Raw genomic sequence first — 21,166 nt, forward strand, 5'->3', positions numbered from 1 at the left:
AATTCTACTTCTGGGTTTTTTCTCAAAAACAAACAAACAAACCCCAAACACTAACTCAAAAAGACATAGGCACCCTGATGCTTACTGAAGCATTACTTATAATAGCCAAGATATGGAAGCAAACTAAGTGTCCATTGAGAGATGAATGGATAAGGAAGATGTGAGACAGACAACGAAATACTACTTAGCCATAAAAAAGAAATGAAATGTTGCCATTTGTGACAACATGGATGGACATATAATACTAAGTGAAATGTCAGACTGAAACAGACAAATACCATACAGTTTCACTTACATGTGGCATCTAAAAAACAAAAGAAACAAAAACAGAAATAGACTCATAAATACAGAAAACAAACTGGTGGTTGCCAGAAAGGGGAGGGGATGGGTAAAATAGGTAAAGGAAATTAAGAGGTACAAATTTCCATTTACAAACTAAATAAATTAAAAGGGTGAAAAATACAGCATAGGGAATACATCAATAATACTGTAATAACATCACATGGTGACAGATGATAACTACACTTGTCATGGTGAGCATTCCATAATGTATGTAATTGTCGAATCACTAGGTTGTACATGTGGTACTAGTATAATAGTGTATGTCAATTACACCTAAAGAAAAATGAGTGGTAGCAGGCATGGCTATAGTGGAGTCAAATGCTAGTCTTCCTTTGGTCTGACAATACTATCCATTCTGGTAATCTTATCTTCAGAACGGCGTGTTTTCCAGTGTCACTATTGAAGTCACATACCCCCAGGACAAACTTTCAAGGCCACAAAAGTGAAAATAAAGGAACAATGAAGGACTACTGTCCACAGCCTGGGAAATAAAAGCTTAAGAGAGCTGTCAGAAGGGAAGTGAAACAATGAAAGTTCTTAATGTCAAGAATTTAGTCTGGGGTGCCTGAGTGGTGCAGTCGGTTGAGTGTCCCACTCTTGATTTCAGTTCAGGTCATGATCTCAGGATTGTGAGATCGAGCGCCTTGTGGGGTTCCAGGCTCAGCGCAGACAACAGATTCTCTCTCCTTCTCCATCTGCCCTTTCCCCACTCTTGCATTTTCTCTCTCTCTCTCTTTTTCTAAAATAAATAAAGAACTCCAAAAACTTATGATAATCTGGTACAGCTGCGCTGTACAACCAATAGCCACTAGCTACATGGAGCTCCTGAATACTGTAAACAGAAATACAGTCAAGATTTTGAAGGATTAGTGTGACAATAGAATGTGTAATAGTTCTTTAAGAATTTCATGTTGATTACATGTTAAAATGATAATATTTTGCATATATCGGGTTAAATATAGAAAAATTATCTCAATAAAAAATTATTGTTTGTGGCTTACATATTTCTATTGGACAGCAGAGCACTGGAGAGGCAATGATGCCTTTTGTTTGAATAAATAAGAAGGAACGTTTGTTCATTCATTCAATATTTACTTTCAGAGGGTAGGCACTTTCAGAGTTGTCTACATACAGACTTCTCTCTAACCCATTTTTTTTTTTTTTTTAAGAACTGGGTGATGCTGAGATCAGCATTCCTAATTTTTTTTTAAGATTTTATTTATTTGACAGAGATCACAAGTAGGCAGAGAAGCAGGCAAAGAGAGAGGAGGGAGCAGGCTCCCCGCTGAGCAGAGAGCCCGATGCGGGGCCTGATCCCAGGACCCTGGAATCACGACCTGAGCCAAAGGCAGAGGCTTTAACCCACTGAGCCACCCAGGCGCCCCTTTAACCCATTTTTTTTTTTAAAAAGACTTTATTTATTTATTTGACAGAGAGAGAAAGACAGAACAAGAGAAGGAACACAAGCAGGGGGTAGTGGGAGAGGGAGACACAGGCTCCCTGCAGAGCAGGGTGCCTGATGCAGGCTTCAATCCCTAAGACCCTGGGATCATGACCTGAGCCGAAAGCAGATGCTTAACCACCCAGGTGCCCCATAACCCATTTTAAAATGAAATCATCCCATAGCTATCTTACAGTCAAATAGGCAACTGTTCCAATAAATTTCTAAGCCATAATTATCAGTATTATGAGACACACTGGTCAGATGAAAAGAATACACACACACACACACACACACCCTTCCCACACAACACATACATACACATATCCATTGGGAAATTCCAAATGCCCTCAAGATATTTAAAGTTAGAACTGGTATTTCAAAGTTAGAAAACAGCTGACAAAAGTTTTCCACTTTCCTTGAAGTAACTTTCCTCTGATTCCCTTTTCTTAATTTGTAGTTACTAGACTTCACTCTAGTCTTTCAATCCTTACATTTATAGTGGGACCTACTTCACTCAAAACAGTGGTGGTATAGGGTGCTGGCAGGGGACAATCCATCCTGAAATACAGGCTTGGGAATTCATGTTAATGTCCCTGTACTTCGCTCCCTTGTCTTTAAGATGGTGACCCGCACTATAGGAGAGCTGACTTAAAGCCTGAAGAAGCAGCTTGAATATTTTATAATGGGCATGAAGACATCAGACCTCTCATATTCTAGAAACCAAATCTGTCACAGTCTTGCCTCTCTTACGTTTCCTCCTTGCTTATCCCAAAGGACTTTCAACCTACGATGCATGAAGTGTAGAGCTGGCTTCTTCCAATTTATTGTGGCAAAATTCTTAGGATTTTCCTTTCCCTAATACTGAATAATTATATAAATGCTCACAATTTATGGGTCGTGCTGGCAACATCTTCCTTTTCTACATAATCTATGCATACTAAATTATCCCCAAAAACCATTTAAAGAGAAGGCATTTAAAGAGAAAAGGATCAAATGTAAAGGGAACTCTAAAGCAGAAACCTTATATGCAGAGTTTTCCTCAGATAGAATATGGCTTGCAATATCACATTATGGTCAAGAAATATAGTTTGTAAAGGGCAAAAATGAAAAGTTTTATGAAACATATTTACTTTTTCACTTAGCAGGTCAAGCAGCAGAGATAAAAACACTCACCTCTGCTTCTGAAGCATACTTAAGGAGACCACAGTAAATTTATAAAGAATTTCCCTTCAAATCATTTAAAATATTCTTACCAAAGGGATTAATAATAGTATCAGCCTCATCTCCATCCAGCACCTAATTTTTATTAGGTCACTTTTATGATTTTCCACTGAACTGAATGATATTTGTCACATGGGTAGAAAACAGTTAAGTGACAACAGGCTGAGTCTAACTTTACCTAAATTTTCTTCACAGGAGTTAGTTTAAGTTTGGAAAAATAAGACAACTTCATAAAACTTTAATTGGACAAAACAGTATTTTATTTAATGGGGAAATTACAGCCATTAATTTACATATTTAAAAACATTAATGGGAATTTCTCTTTGAATTATAATTAATATCTTCTAATTTTTCTTTGCCTTAAATGTTTTAAAGGTATTACAAGTGTGATGTTTTAAAGAAATAGTTACTGTTTACATAATAAAGAATTCTGAATGACCCATGAAGAGTTTCCTTACCTTGCACTCATAGAGAACACATACTCCAGAGGAAGAATAAACTGTATTTCTCTCTCCTTCAAAGTAGGTCCGTCCTTGAAATTGGCATATTGCTGTGGAATAAAAAAATACATATATATGTATTTTTAATTTTCCTTTAGGAAAAATTGTTGGGAGGTGTTCAGATTCTATTTTGCATGGTCTTAAGCCTTTTCAAAGTGTCTGAGTAACCATAAACCTAAATTCAGTCTAACATAAGGCACATGCAGGATCCAGTTATTGTTAGGCCCATTAAGGGCTGGGAGTAAAATAAGGTATAAAAAGGGTGAGGACAATGAGTAGTCACAAATGGACTCTAAAAAAGTTGTGCCAATGAGCATACTTTCAGATGACTTGTCTACTAGATGACATTGCATTTAGGGCATATTAAGCAGGTGCCTGGAGCAGCTACCAATCAAGGCAACACAAATATGAAAAAAGTGCATTTTTTTACATACCATTACAGAATTTTAAAAACAAAATTCAAAAGAAGCTATTTTCACTATTAAGCTATTTTCAGTACATACACGAAAATGTTAGCGCTATGTAACTTGTAAATACATGTGGATTAGGGTACCCTATTTAGGATGCTGAAAAAATCTTAATCTGGGCCTGTTTCCATCACCAATTAAATAAAATTTTAAAATAGAACTTCGGGTTTGATAGGAAAACATTTTTAATTAGTGAAAATACATAGAAATCATCAAATAATTTTTGAGACTTTCAAAACAGTTTCAATTCACATAAACATTTTGCCAACAGAAATTGCTTGATTTGAAGTGAATGGTTCACACTCCCCGTGCTGACTCGTCACCTAACCAGAGATAGCTACCCCCGCCTAGAAAACTTAACCTTCAGAATCCCCCTCTGATTTAGTGGCTTTTTTTAAGACTCTGAACTAACTTTTGTTTTTGCAACTTTGTATTTTGTTTGTTTGTTTTGAAAAGGCACTCGATATTGTGGATGCTTTGGAGCTCCTTAGCATCTAGAAAACTAGCAGTGGAAGTGATTATCTGGTGAGAAAACACTCAAGCAGTTTGTTAGCCTTGTTTACTAAACCCAATTTTTAATTTTAACCATACAGACTTTACAAAATGGATGTGTACATTTTCCTCTAATTCCTTTGTGGGAATTTGAAGAAAGTTTTTCCCTCTGCAGAATTCACATATTCCCATAACTTTCAAAAGTACCAAGTTATCTTAGTACTTTGCTTTAATAAATACTATTTTTATCATTACTGAAAAAAGTACCAGGTTCCTTCTAATAATTGGTAACAAAGATATTACATAATTCTTATTACTATTAAACGTACACATAGTTGCACAAATATTCTTATTTAAAACATAAACCAACTTATATCTTCACTGAATAATTAACCAATTATTTAAAAGCTACACACTTAAATAATGGAAAGCATGCATGTTGTTAAAATGTCATCCTTCAATGATCTCTTTACTCAGCTTTTATCAACAAATTTCGCTATAGAATACATATCACTGGTGAACTGATTTTAAATTTTGGAGCTTGCCAGAAAAGAATACAACATACTTGCATAAATTACATTACTTTAAAGCTGGGTACAGGTTATGTACTTATTAATATTCAAAATGAAAGTATGGATGTGTCAGTTGCATACTATCTGTCATATTATGAATTAAAATAGCATGTGCATTTACTTAGAGAACATGATTGATTATAAATTATATCTGTCCAACATGTATTTTTACATAAACCTCGCTTATGAGGTTCAGTAATCCAGTGTTCTCAAAATACCAAATTCTGACACATTGTGTGTTCAGTGATACTTAATAAGTACCACATTTTATAAGATAATACGAATAAATAAAACCATCTTAACTTCTCCACAGCACTTGCCATTCAAAGGTATCGAAGGCTATTTTATTATATGACTTGATAACTGCAGCCTCTTCAAGTCCAAGGGTACATTGAAAAAAACCTGATATCCCAAGTCTTAGAAGGGAAAGGAAACTGTAATAAACACAAGGGTAAGTTCTTCTTATACAAAGTCTTACGATAATTTAATATTCAGGCAGAGCAGACGGAGCTTCTGTTTTAAACTCTTAATTCAAAAAACTCAAATAGGCAACTTGTGGGACAATAGGGCACCAAATGGAGCTTGGCAGAGGGAGAAAGCACAAAAGCGAATGAGATCACAATTGCTTCATTTCCTTTCAAACAATGAGCACAAATATGGTGAACTTGGCTTAGGGAGACCCCCAACATGAGTGATTTTTATCTTGTTTCTTTATTGATCAGTTGCTGTGATTTCCATAATTCTGAGGCTTATCCCCAATACCTAGTAAGGCTACCAGGATGTATCTTCCCTAGGCTCTTAAGTGGAAAATGTTAAGAAACTTAGAAAATTGTTTTTCTAATTTTCTATGAAATTAGAACTGGAAATTGGCACCTGGAAGGCTTAGTTTGTTAAGCATCTGCCTTTGGCTCAGGTCATGATCCCATGGTCCTGGGATCGAGCCCCATATTGGGCTCCCTGTTCAGCAGAAGGCTTGCTTCTCCCTCTGCCCCTCACCCTGCTTGTGCTCATGCTTTCTCTCAAATAAGTAAATAAAATCTTTAAAAAAAAAAATAAAGAAACTTAGAAAATCTATAATCATCACTAAAAATACTACAAGGAATTCTGAAAATACCATTAGGAATAAGTTGAAAGAAAAAAAGTCATATTAATTTATTGATACATTTAACAGGTATGTATTCTGGGCTCCTATTATATGCCAGGTAGTGTGCTAGGTAAGTAAAATCCAGAGACGAATGAGACATGATGCATGCCCTCACTATGTAGTGGGGCAGTCAGACTCATCCACAACTGACTACAATAAAAGCCAAAATGAAGTCTTATATTTGTGAAATTCATTAGTTATATGTAAACACAGGGGACTGAGTGGTGAACTTCCCTGAGGGGACAAAAGGAAACAAACAGGCTGGAGAAGGACCCAGGCTCTGGCTCATCAGCACCATAGTGGGAAATCATCAGCACCAAAGGGCTAAGAAACAAGGACAGGAAATGGTTTTACTGGAGCCCCATATGAGTCTGGGTTATGGGGAAGCAGTGCCTAGAGGGAACCATAATCAGGAGAGACACAGCTACTGCCAGAAACACAGAGCACTACAGAGAAGGAACAGGGAAAAAAATGTGGCCAAGTCTCTCTCCTCCTGCCTTCTAATTTCCTGACAGGGCCTCCCGTTGGCAAAGCCTATCCAAAGCTGGTTGGCAAGGAGACCGGGGTGATCCAGCAGACTCCTGGGTCAGAGAAAAGGGCAGAGAAGGAGAGGGAATGGAAGTGGGATAGAGAGGTGCCCAGCACAGGGGGCTATCATAGTAAATCATTTTAAACCATGAAGAGTTTCTAAGAATAGGTTGCTTAGAAAAGCATGAGAGAGTGGAACAGAGAGCAAATAAATTTGAAGAGGAAATATTGAGACATTTAAAAAATGCAGATACACTTTAAGGAAAAATGAGGTAGCTAATCAAAATAAGGTCCATACACAAGAAGAAGGCAAGATGAAGGAACTGAGCTCTGAGAAATGAAGTGTCAAAACAGAGCCGGGAAAGCACATAAGGCCCGTGCCTAGACTTTAACCAAGGCCAGCCCCTGCAAGTATTAGAGACAAAGGCTCAGAGACAATAACCCTGTGGCTATGAGAATATTGCAAAAACAAACAAACAAACAAACAAACAAACCTCTAGAATTCCCTAACTGAAATGTATCTGCCTGCTTACTCCTCCTCAATAGAATATACAGTAAAAGAAATCATTTCCTCCACAAAACAACAAAGGAATAATCGTTTTGCTGTATTGATTTCTTCTATAATTCAATTGCATTCACCTGCTCATAGAAGGTTCATTCTTTCCTAGCTTTGGGGGGGTGTGTGTGTGTGTTCACGCGCATGTGGATACAGAAGCATTAAGTTTCTTATGACATAACTCTGGATTTCTATGCCCCAAATTATTTACCAGCTTAGAGAAGAATTATATCAACAAGTCCACATTTTCAAATACCTATGATAAATGCTTACTGAGCATATTACATGCATATTTTTAGGATAAGAATTTTGGAGGAAGATGGATATTATTTCATTCACATAGGCATCTCACTTTTCAGACTAAGAAGCTATGCCCCAATGAATACACTACAACTACTCTGAAGTTATTAATATTAACCAATTTCAAATGCATATTGACTAAGACTCTGGTATATGCTGCTGTTTGCATAATCCAAGGGAATACCATTCATATCATGGTTTACATGAATTACGTCACCCAGAACTATCCCGTGCGTAGCTTCTTCAGCCATAGGTGGAGACATTAGTTAGAACTCGGGGAAAGTCAATGGGATGATATAAAAAATGGTACATATGTTTTACCAAGGCTATATTAAACATCGCTAATTACATCATCACTAGCACAATAATGGTGAGAGAATCTGCAAAAGCAATTAATGTGAATTATTTTCACTTCACTTCCCCCTCATTTTAACAATTAACATGAGGGACACCTGGGTGGCTCAGTTGGTTAAGCCGCTGCCTTCAGCTCAGGTCATGATCCCAGGGTCCTAGGATCGAGACCCGCATCGGGCTCCTTGCTCGGTGGGGAGGCTGTTTCTCTCTCCGCCTATGCCTGCCACTCTGCCTGCTTGTGCACATGCTCTCTCTCTTTGACAAATAAATAAACAAGATCTTAAAAAAAAAAAATTAACAAGAAACAAGAAGATAAGAACTGGTACACAGACTGAGAAGTGGGTAAGTGAAAGAAGCCAGTAAAACTCTAGAAGTCCTAAGTTACACATTAAAATCTCAACTTACTGGTCATTAATACAGAGATAGAAAATGCAGGTCCCTCTAAGGAGATTTAAATCAACTTCTGCAAACCTTTGTAGAATCATCTGAATCTACATAAAAAATATTTTAGAGTATAAAAAATGAAAGGATATATCATATTTCCCTTCTAAACATTTCCTTGCTTTTCCTTTTCATTGTCAGATTGAAATGTAGGAGTCTACTTTAAACCTTCCAGTTGATATCGACACTTTTAAAAATGATCCAAAACAAAATTAAAAGTTACAGATACCAAAAAGAAAACCAATGTAATCCACTTAGGCGAGAAATGGGATTTATTATTTCTTTACAATCCTCTTTGAAAACACCAGGTATCCATGATCTTTAGACTGTTTAGGCTGTCTATTAAGGGCAGATTTGTAGATAGTAGTGGTTTTTATGTGGTCTTCTTCGATATCTCAATTTCCTCTGGGAGGTCTTAAACATCCACGTACAATGGCAGTTATTATATTCTGGGCCAACATGATAGTTATTTGTTAGTGATATACCAGTCAAAGCTGTTGGATGAGAAAATATCCCATTAACTGTAATTATGTATATTTATATTTTATTATAGCTATTTAAAAAGAAAGTACAATAAATGCATTCAAGAGGCAGGCTAAGATTCTGTGGAGTCAAGCAAAAAAAAAATCTAAAATTGTTTCGGTACTCTTAAAAGACTCCAATCAGCCATGCTGCATTTTTTCAGCCTACGATGTTTTTTAGTAATCTGGACTCACTTGGAGTCAGTTCTTAACAATATAGTTATAATAAAAGTCTTGTGCACTAGCTGCTAAAATTAATTTTTCCCTCTTCTATAATGCTTCAATCTCTATTAGAGCACTAAACACATTTTTCCTTTTCTCCTTGAGTTAGTTATGTACTTTTGAAATCTTTCCTATATGAAGACGAGGACAGAGTCTTATTTGTCTTCGGATCTTATTCAGCACCCAGCCCTGGCTGTGCATAATAAACTCAAAAGGTTTGCTGAATTTTTTGGTAAATTCTCCTCCAGCTTACTGTTTGATGAAAAACCCGAAAACAAGTGAATTGGACCTCTTTGATCTGCACATTTTTCTTTACATTTGGCCTTATCCTTTGATTTTGCCTCTTATAAAGATTCTCTAAATTGAGTCTCACAGAAATATTTGGCCCTTTTTGTAAAATGGCAGCGTACTTTTCACTGCGGCAGAGCCGAAGTACCTAAAATGGGAGCAGGTTTGCTTATCAGCTAATGAAAGAAAAATACCAGCTCTTGCTACAGCAGTAACTTATTAACATGAATAATACAAGGTACCATGTACAACAGAAGTCAGCTTGGACAATTTGATGGCAAAACTTCTCCCTCCTCTACAGAAAGCCATTTTTTATGAGCCAATGCTATTTAAAATGATCAGAATTTCAGGGTGTTTAAATAATTCACGAATTCATTAATTATACATGACCACTTCCTTTAACTAAATCTCATTAATTGTTTGGGAATTTAGTTGTTTGCAAAGCTAATATTAGAGTTTCGGAAATGAGATCATGAGAGTAGATGTGCAACCCTCCCGTCCCATTTTATATATATCATGTCCTTGGGCTTCTAAAGGACCAAAGAGTGCTTCTCCTAGGGGGCCTTAATTTAGGTCAGTAGCCTATTCTTCCAAAAAGAGAACGGCCCTGAAACACCATAAATCTAGCAGTAGTAAGGGGTTAGGAAGTAAAGAAGGATAAAAATAACTATCAGAATAGAACAAAAGCAAAAATTCTAACACCCTGCCCAAATCAGCCTTTGGGTTACAGGGTTATAAACTGGGAAAACGGGAAATGGATATTTAGAGGATAATAGACAAAGGCCAAGTGCGTAGGTGGAAGGAAAGAGTCAGTGCGCTTTTTCCCCTGATTTAATTTTACCAATTTAAATGGCAAGTAAGACATATTCTAGAATTCACTTGATTTAGCTACCTTTCTATCACTGGCCTTATTCTTGATCCTGGCTTACATATCATACAATGGAGTCTTTAAAAAATGTGACCAATTCATTTAATCTTCTGGGGATGAGAAAAATAAATTTAATGAGTGGAAGTAAAGAATTAGAGAAAAATACAGCATTTGTGTCAATACATGCATGCTATTAAAATGACAGTATGAATACACATGAGGCAACAGGTTTTATCATTTTACAAAGAAAACATAATGTAAACTATAATAAGGAAAATTTCACACATTGTCAGTTTCAAAGCCAGGACTAGAATTCATCTGACAGTCCTTCTGTATATCTTTTCTTACCACTAAAAATCCAGTGAACTCAATCAAAATTTGAACACCTAACCTTTGGTTTAACTTTTGGAAAACTTCTTTCCAAATGACTAGCACCTTTTAGATACAGGTTGCTTTGATATTATAGTATGGAGATGTTGAACATGTATTATAAAGCAGGACCCTTTGCATTATAAACCACGCATCTGTACTCAATTAAGAGATTACAAGTAAAGACCCTGAAACAGTGATGGTGTAGTTTTAAAACAACCTCTTGTAGACATTAGGAGAAGGAAAGGAAAAGTGAATTGGGGGAATTAAAGGGGAAGAAAAACCATGAGAGACTGTGGACTCTGAGAAACAAACTAAGGGTTTTGGAGGGAAGGGGTAGGAGGTTAGGTAAGCCTGGTGGTGGGTATTATGGAGGGCACGTATTGCATGGAGCACTGGGTGCAGTGCATAAACAATGAATCTTGGAACACTGGAAAAATAAAATAAAATTTAAAAAAACAAAAATAAAATAAAATAACCTTTGGTACACACAAAACAAAGAGGAAAGTGTTGGGGGAGGGTAGGCCTCTTAGGAGGACATATTTTAAATGCAGTTTTCTGAGAGATACACTAATGAATCCTTCCATAATGCAAGGAATTTGAGCCACGGGGCTAGAAGAACCTCAAGGTCAAAGGGAGCCAGCTCGGCGTATCAGACATGCAGAAAGGGCAGCACAATGAGGAGGGAGGTGGAAGCAGAGGAAGCAGCAGAGGACAGAAACACTGAAAAGTGTACTTGGGATGGAGGAGGAGAAAAGTAAAGTAGAAAGCAACAAAAGGTTAAACCAGAGAAACAAAATGAGTTCCTAAAGTGTTTTGCTGGAAGAGTCGCAACACCCAGTGGACAAGGGGAGCAGTTTTGATAACCTACTGTCCACTAGTTGCTGTATTAGGCAGGTGCCTTCCTGCCTCCCAGGAGGATTCAGCCAAGCATTGGAAACAGATGACCACACACACAAGTAACCACATACAACTGAGAGGTAGTGTGGGAACAGAAAGGAAGAACAACGCCTTACAAGAGTTGAACTGGAAACGCTCCACAGAAGAGGAGCATCTGAAAATGAGCACTGAAATACTTTAATATGATTTAAGTTGGGGTAAGAGTATTCATGATATATTCAGAGAATAAAATAGAATAATGCTCGTAACAATATGCTTAGTGTACCTGGATCCTAATGGGCATCTACTCAGGATACCTATATAAGCTGGAACTGATTTATTATACATTGATTTTATAACAAATTTAAATGCTCCCAACCTGCTAGGCCAACAGTTCTCAACTGTGGAGGCATATTAAAATCACTTGAAGAACATTAAAACTCTGTATGCCAGAGCAATTAAAAAGAATCTCTAAGTGTCGGACCTGGGTCTCTTTATTTTTTTAAAGCTGCCCAGGTTCAGCTAAGCTTGCAAACTATTTTACTATGCAGAGAAAAAAGAACTAGGAAAGAGAAAAATACAATTAACACTTAAATGGGACAGTCACATAGATATTCAGTAGAAGCCTTTTCGTCTATGTTATTTGGATAGTTATTTGGTCCGTTGTTTGAAAAAAATCAGTTAAAGTGAGAAATCATAGACAACAATAAATAGGTACTTAAACATTTTAATTTAAAACACAAATCCATACTCACTCAACGAGATTTTGAAGTACAACACTTTTCTTTAGTATGGATTCGTTGATTATGCTTTATCGCATACTTGGTTATATAACTAAAACATAGGGTTGCCTACCATTTCTAATTGTTTTTAAGTGGACAAAGGTAGACACTTGCCAAGCAATCTAAAGAGGGCTCATTCTAATTCGATTCCACAACATTTTAAGCTGTCTTACTGACATCTAATTCAAGAGTATGTTTTTTAGCAGTTTGATTTTATCAGTGTTTTTCAAAGCACTCTACTCAATTTTTATTTTAAAAAAGTATTTCTTTTCACATTCATATTTCACTGGTTTACATCTTATATATGTACTTACAGCAATTCAATAACATTACAATTGCAAGACAAATACAAGTGGCATAAACAGGTTTGGGAACAACAACTACCTCTTGGTTAGCATGAAAATCATATTATGGGAACATTAAGTGTACAGGCTTAGCCTCAATTCAGTTGAGAGCTTTTTAAAATTTTTTAATAGAGCCAATGGAAATTGTAGATGAGTGTTTCTTGATTCACCTGGAGATCCTATTTATACGAAAATCCTGATTCAGTAGATCTGAGATTCTGCAGGTCTAATCAGTCTCCAAGTGTTACAGATGCAGCTGGACTAGTGATCACACTTTGAGTAGCAAAGTTGTTGTAGATCACTGATTATTAATCCTGCTTGCAAGTAAGAATCACCTTAGAAGATTATTAAAAATACCAACCGGAAGAACCCAGACAAATTAAATCAGAGTCAGAGTCTCTAGGAGAGGGGCTTCAGCATCAGTGGTTTTTTAAGAACATCCAGGTGATTCCAAAGTACAGTGGTGTTGCAAATCACTGTGTAGATTAATCCAATCAGTCAATTTAGTGAGCTTTTTAACATAAACCTCCATCCTGGACAAAATCAGAGAATGACTCATAGGATGTTATTGTAAGAATCTGGCCAAAACTATTTTATTCTTATACTATAATTATGGATAACATCATAAACCTACAGCTCTATTTCCAGTGGTTTTTCTTAACTTCTGAATAACTTACTAATGTTTATAATTTCAAAAAAAGTAATAAAATTCATGGAACTGGAGGATAAGGGATAGGATGAAGACGATGGTGGGGATGACAGAGGCTGAAAGGGAGACAAAATTCAAGTGCACTGTAAGACTGGAAATTAAGCCTAATTAAATACAGCTGTGCTTGTATTTTGAGACAAAATATTTGTTGAAATACAGCACTTTTTCCTATTTTCGGACAATTGCCCCCCGTAGGGGGCTAATTAAGTAAAATTTTCTACAGCTATGCTAAATGAAACATTGAGGTTAAAATGTTAACTACATTAAGTCTGGAAATAAGAATTAAATTACCCCCAAACTTAACACTTCTCATAATAATATGTCAAAATTTGATTACACTCCTCTCAAAAGCCTCTGGCATTAAGAAGTGAAAGGGCTTCCTATAATATTTCATGACTTCAAAGATGCTATCATGTTTATTGCTGTATTCCTCCTTACCATCATTTATGAAGAAGTAAATTATGGAAATGTTCCTTCTCATCCTCTCACTCAGTAAATACCTCTTGAGTAGTTACTATTTGTCAGGCAGTGCTAAGCACTGGGAACACAGTAGTCAACAGGCATAGACCTTGCCCTCACAGAATCTGCAATATAGAGGTGGACTCAAGGACAACTAACCAGGCAAATAAAAAATAACTGCAGGTAACACAAGTAAAGAAAACAAGCAAATCCAAGGTACTTAATAACTAGGAGGTCATTTTGGATGAATCGGAGAATACTTCTGGGAGGAGATGAAATTTTAGTTGAGACCAAAGGCTGAGAGGAGGTAACATGGGAAAGAATGACAGGGGCAAAAAAAAAAAAAAAAAAAAAAATTCCAGGCAAAGGTGGAAATTAACTTGGCCTATTTAAGAAACTGAATGAATTCCAGCATGGAATTTTCTACTTATCTATTGTTACTGAATTCTAGACATTTGCAGTGTGGTTAGACAGTATATCCTCTATAATTTCAATTCTTTGAAAGTGGTTGAGATGAACATCATTATCCAGTATATTCAATATTTTAAATGCTGTAAGGGTGCTTACAGGAATATGTAACCTGTACTTTGGGAGCATAATGGTCTATATAAGTTTATCAGGCTTGGATTGTTAATTATATTCAAGTGCTCTGTATCCCTAGTGATATTTGTGTGTGTTTGTATTCTGTCAATTGCTGCAACTTCATTCTGACTATGGATTCATCTATCCTTCCTTGTAGTTCTGTCAATTCTGTATCATATATGTTAAGGCTATATTATTAGGGACATACAAATTTAAATTGCTAAGTCTTCTCTGTGATCTGAAATTTCATTATGAAGTAACTTTAGTAATACTTTTTGCCTTGAAGTCTACTTTGTCTGATATTAATCAGGAGAACCAGCTTTCTTTTCCAGGGCTTTTATTGTCCTTTCAGTTTTAACCTTTCTATATTCCTATGCTTTAGATGTGCATCTTTTAAATGGTATAAAGTGGAATTTCACTAGTTCAGTTTCAATATTTTCTTTTAAAATTCATTGTTTAACCCATTTACATTTAGTGTAACAACGGATATATTCATTTTTAAACTACTGTCTTATTTTGTGCTTTCTTTTTCCCTGCCTGCACTTTTTTTCTCCCCTTTTATAACTTATTTAGGATTTAATATTTTTTCATCATTCCATTTTCCCCTACACTCACTCAGTAACACATTTTTGCACATTTAACACATTTTGCTCCTGACCGTACTATAATGCTATTAATGTATTTTTAAAATTCATTTAGGGGGCACCTGTGTGGCTCAGTGGGTTAAAGCCTCTGCCTTCGGCTCAGGTCATGATCCCAGGGTCCTGGGATCGAGCCCTGCATCAGGCTCTCTGCTCAGTGGGGAGCCTGCTTCCCCCTCCCTGTCCACTTGTCTCTCTGCCTACTTGTGATCTCTGTCAAATAAATAAATAAAATCTTTTAAAAAATTCATTTAAAATTCATTTATTTAAAATTTAAATTTAAAATAACTTATTAAGTAAGATACTATGAATACAACACCAAAGGCAAGATCCATGAAAGATATCATTGATAGCAGAACTTAACTAAAATTTAAAAATTCTTCTCTGAAAAGAAAATGTCAAGAGTATTAAAAGACAAGCCACAGACACTGGAAGAAGACACATCTGACAAAGGACTGTTAGACAAAATAGAAAAAGAACTCTTAAAACTCAACTATAGGAAAACAATCTAATTTAAAAATGGGCCAAAGAAGATATGCAGATGTCAAATAAACATAAGAGATGCACCACATCACATGCCATCAGGGAAGTGCAAATTAAAACAATGAGATAGCACTACACAACTGTGAGAATGGCCAAGATCCAGAACACTGGTAACACCAAATGTTGGCAAGGATGTGAAGCAACCAGAAGTTTCATGCATTGCTGGTGGGAAATCAAAATGGTACAGCCACTTGGGAAGACAGTTCAGCAGTTTCTTACAAAACCAAACATACTCTCATCATAATATCGAGCAAGTACTCTCCTTGGCATTTAGCTAAAGTAGCTGAAAACTTATGTCCATACAAAAACCTCAACACAGCTTTTAGCAGCTTTATTCATAACTGCCAAAACTTGGAAGCAACCAAGATATCATCCTTCAGTAGGTGAATGGAGAAACAATTGTATATCCAGACAATGGAATACTGTTAGTTCAAAAAGAAATGAGCTATTGGGGACTCTGAGTGGCTCAGTCAGTTGAGTGTCTGACTCTTGGTTTTGGTTCAGGTCATGTTCTCATGGGTCATGGGACTGAGTCCCACGTTGGGCTCCATGCTCAGTGGGGAGTCTGCCTGAAGGTTCTCTCCCTCTGCCCCTCCCCTCATGTGTGCATGATATCACTCTCTCTCAAATAAATAAATAAATCTTTAAAAACAATAAAGAAATGAGCTGTTAAGCCATGAAAAGACATAAAGAAGCCTTAAATTCATATTGCTAAGTGAAACAAGCCAATCTGAAAAGGCTGTATGATTCCAAACATATTACATTCTGGAAAAGGCAAAACTATGGGGACAATAAAAAAGGTCAGTGACTGCAATGGACTTGGGGGTGATTAATGAATAGGCAGAGCACTATTTAGGGCAGTGAAAATACTCTGTATGGTAATGATGAATATATGTCATTAAACCTTGCCCAAACCACCAGATTGTACAACACTAACAGTGAATCCTAAGGTAAACCACGGGTTTTGGGTGATTATGATGTGTCAATGCAGGTTTATCTTTGGTAACAAATGTACCATTCAGATTAGTGATGATGATAATGGGGGAATATGTGCATTTGTAGGGGTACGGGGGTATATGGGAAATCTCTGTACCTTCCTCTCAATTTGGTTGTGAACTTCAAGCTGCTCTAAAAAAAGGAGTCTTTAAAAAAAAAAGTGTGATCGGTCTATTCATTACTTCCTTGAAAGAAATACTGTCTCCTTTTTAGATTTTTCTCTTTGTCTTCAATTTTCCAATTATTGTATCTAGATAAGGATTTATCTTTACTTATCGTTTGTGTGATTCATTGGGGTATTTGAATCTGCAAATTGGTGTCTTTTATCAGTTCCAGAAAATTCTTAGCCATTTTTCCTCCCTTCTATTCTTGGGACTTACATGAAATGTATATAAACATTCTCCTACATCCTGCCTGTCTTCTTTGTTCTCTTCAGTATGTTCCATCTTTTTAAATGCTTCTGTTCTAACTTTTAGATAATTTATGATGTATTTTCCAGCTCACTAATTCTATGTGTCTCTGTCTACTCTGCTGTTGAGTCCATCTTTCGAGGCTATATTTTTTTTCCCAGTTTTATTTTCCATTTTTGGAGTTTCGGTTTCTTTCTTTCCTTTTTCAAATTAGCTATCTTATTTTATTGTTCCCTGAAGATAAACCGAGATTTACCTGTTATTTCTTTAAACATACTGTGCATAATTGCACTGTATTAAATGTTTGTTAATTCTAATCTGACATTTTTGCAGCCTGTTTTTGTTATCTGTTGTTTCTTCAAGTTCTTATTCTTGGTGTTTTGTTTCCTTCAGTGCCTAATAGTACTTGAAAAAATATTTCTAAGAATAACTTGAAGTCTAGGATGAAGGTAGATTATTACTCCAGAAAGGAGGTTCATTTTCTTTTACCAAATGTATAATATGACCTTAAAGTAAACCCATAGTTGAGGCCCCTAATCAACCAGAGTGTAGCTCAGGTGTCATCTCCCAAAGGTACAGCCATTTGGAATGCCAGTTTATTGGGTTTTCTGTATACATGCACCTTCTATATATGCTGGGCTTTTACATCTGTCTCCTTTGCCCCATAAGGCCATAAAAAGGAAAGCTCAAAATTTCTGAGAATGAATAGTTTCTCACACCAAAAGCAGCTTCATTGATTGTTTGCTTCACTGTGCTCTCTTTTTTTTTTTGGGTTTCTCTTCATTTTTGTCTCGTAATCTCTTGTTACTTTTTCAACTTTTAGATGAAAAAATAAATATTATTTATTTATTTATTTTAAAATATTTGGATCCCCCTTTCTTAGTTGCTTCCAGAAATAGCTGATTCAAATAACTTAGTCTTCCTCTACCTAAAATAGGAAATTTCATTCACCACTTTCATCTTTTTAATTGATTGAAAACAGAAGAATATAAATACCCTATTGATGAAAAGAAACCTTAAAGTTCAGATTAATCAATAAAAAATTTTAAATCAACCAAATTAAAAATAAGAACTCAATCCAAACAACAAGCAAACAGACAAATAGAAGCAGACAACTTTATTAAGGGTTGCTAAATATACAAAGAAAATCTTGACTCCTATAGAATCCACACTGCCTAGACATTATAAGACAAAAAACAAAGATTCGAGACCTCTAAAGTGTGAGGTACATACTGAGTAGTATTCAATATCAAATATATGCTATGGTCAGCCCTATTTAAACAAAAGAGTGACAACACTGATGTATTACACAGATATTTTCTTAGTTAAGCCAGTCTTTGCTGGAATGTGGCTCTGGCAGATTCAGTAGTAGTCAAAGAGAGACCAGAAGAGAAGTCACCCCCAAATGTCTACCACTAGAAATTAATCCAGGCTAATAGTCATCAGATAATGGAAACTTATAAATTAATTATTCTTATTGCTAATATTTTGCAAAGCTTATTTGAATATAACAATTTTATATAAAAATTAGTTATAGAATCAATAAATGTCTCATTTACAGTTAGTCTCCCACTCCGACAAAGTTTTTTTTTTTTTTAATTTTATTTATTTAGTTAGTTAGTTAGCATGCAAGGGGGAATAGGGGCAGAGGGAGAGGAAGAGAGAGACTACTAAGCAGACTCTGAGCTGAGTGTGGAGCTCAATGCCAGGCTCAATTCAGGGACCCAGAGACCATGACCTGAGCCAAAATCAAGAGTCAGACACCCAACTGACTGACCCCCAGAAGCCCTTCCAATGAAGTTAAGAGAAAAATGATAAATAATTTAGTACTGACTTCAAACTTATCTATTTAAGCATAAAATCAATCTTTATTAAAAGTAATAGAAAACTTCCCTAATTTACTCGATCAGTTCATACATTTAAATTACTATCATAAATTAGTATCATGATATAATTATTCTATATACCTATCCACCCATTTACCAGATTTATGCTTTATTTTTAATGCTATAATTTATTATCTAAAATTGTAGAATTATTTTTTAGTTATTCAGACTTTTATCAAAATTTTTAGAGCTATTTTTTATTTTATAAAAATATTTAAAAATTCTAAAATACCCATGCTGTACTAAAATTAGTTATTTTCTAATTTTTCAGAGCACAGTTGCTTTGTTTAATGGAAAGCATACCCACTCTTTTACTATTTTATATTAGTCTACATCTCCCAGGTATTACCTGCTAAACTGTTTTCTTGCTCATGCATAACTGCTCAGAATACACCAGTACTGGCCGTGCTAATAATTGGGACAATCAAATCATGCCAACAAGTGCACATTTAGTTCACAATCAATAATTAGTTATAATAACAAAACATCTGTTTGTTCTGTTGATAAAATTGTCTCTTTAATAGAGAGACTCAGTATTTGTCTGACCACTCTTTCCATAAACCTTTCTAGTTTTTCATGGAAGATATTCCTGAGACTCCTGTTATTTTTAATTCTACATCACCTATTTTTCTATGATTGTTTTGTGGCACATAGTTCCTACTGCTCTGTAACAATCCTCCATAAGAAATACATGAGTCAAACCCTTAGAGCACTGACATCTGGCTGCATAACAATTGTGACCAACCAGCACCATTAAATGTGCAACGCCCACAGAGAATCTTTCTCCCATTCTTGTGCTGGTTCTTATACATGGGTTTTGCTCTTCATTAATTCCATATTGTCATTACATTATTAAATGAAGTCTTCCTCTCCAACTCTGCATATCCTCTCTTGGTACTCAACCAAAACAGAATTCTTGCTCTCCAGGCCCAAACAATCTAATTAAAACCCAGATACAAATGAGGACAAAAAGGACAAAAGGATGGCTACAAAGAAATGTGTGACCAACTACAAATTAAGATGAAAATACGGACCAATTGCTGAGGGACTCAATAACATGTCACAGGAACCAGCTGCTACTATTGAAGGAAGGCCTCATAGCAAGCAAAGTTCCAGTTTATTCAAATATGATTTTCTTTGGGAAGCCTTCCCTGTATCACTCAAATGAGAGTTTTCCTGTACTCTATGGATCCATAGCACTTTCTACCTATCTCTAACGTGGCATCCAGCACATTATGTTGTAATCACCCCCTCTTGAACTGTAAAGTTCGAGAAACACTTTATTATTGTGTTCATATCTCAAGCATCTAACCAAGTGCCTGGAACTTAAGAGATTGTTCAGTGAATAGAAAAGTGCTATTTCCCACCTCTCTCCCACTCATTGACTACCACAATTCAGAGACACTGGGATTTAAGGTCTGAGCTCATTCTGGCTTAGAGGCCTTAATACTTGCAATTTCCTCTTGTTAGAATGTCCTCCCAATACCCCCATCCCACCCATACCACACATTTTTTATACTCATCCCTCTGATCGTAAATGGTACATTTCTAGAGAAGGACTTCTCAAATTCCAGCATAAGTGCCAAGATTTGCCTCTCACAGCACCTTATACTTTCCTATATTGTCCTTACACAATTTGTAATGATGTGTGAGAGAGAGAGAGAGAGAGAGAGAGTGTGTGTGTGTGTGTGTGTGTATCCTTAACTATAAATCAAAGCAAAGCAAGTCAAAAAATAAAAACAAAAGTCCATGGATTTTTTTTTCTGAAGGTGGTTTCAGAAAAGAAAAATGAATATTCTTATATAAAGAATATCTCAATGGTATGAAACATGAAGTCCTAGAACATGTAAAAACATCAAGATTGAATTTCTTTGGTCAAAACAGCTTGTAGTAGTCCTAAGAATTGGCTCAGGGTTGATAAGCTATGGCCCATAGGACAAATCCATCTACCAGTCCTTTTTTATACAGCATGAGAGCTAAGAATAGATTTCACATCTTTAAAAGGCTGACTGAAAAATCAAAATAATAATATTTTATGAAATGTGAAAATTATATGAAATTCAAGTTTCAGTGTCAGTAAACATGGTTTTGTTGAAATATTATATGCTTGTTTATTTACGAATTGTTTACATGCAGAGTTTAGTAGCACAAAAGGGAACTTGTGACCTGTAAAACCATGAAGAGTTATTGTCTGGTCTTTTACAGAAAACAGTTTTCCAACTTCTATACTACCCAAATTATTATTCAATGCCACACATGGTAATGCAATTTTCTTTGCTAGTGATTGATTGGTTTATGGGCATGTG

General features: G+C 35.8%; 1 protein-coding gene across 4 annotated transcripts in view; it reads right to left on the bottom strand.

Moving 5' to 3' along the window:
* The window catches only part of NELL2 (neural EGFL like 2), a 400,524-nt gene that overhangs the window by 190,170 nt on the left and 189,188 nt on the right, over positions 1-21,166 (bottom strand). For all 4 annotated transcript variants that reach the window (XM_080811935.1, XM_080811936.1, XM_080811937.1 and 1 more), the window contains exon 11: positions 3,466-3,557. In XM_080811935.1, the coding sequence (XP_080668061.1) occupies positions 3,466-3,557 (92 nt within the window). The remainder of the gene's footprint in view (positions 1-3,465; positions 3,558-21,166) is intronic.

The sequence above is a fragment of the Martes martes genome, assembly GCF_963455335.1.
Source record: "Martes martes genome assembly, chromosome: 8".
Classification (NCBI taxonomy): domain Eukaryota; kingdom Metazoa; phylum Chordata; class Mammalia; order Carnivora; family Mustelidae; genus Martes; species Martes martes.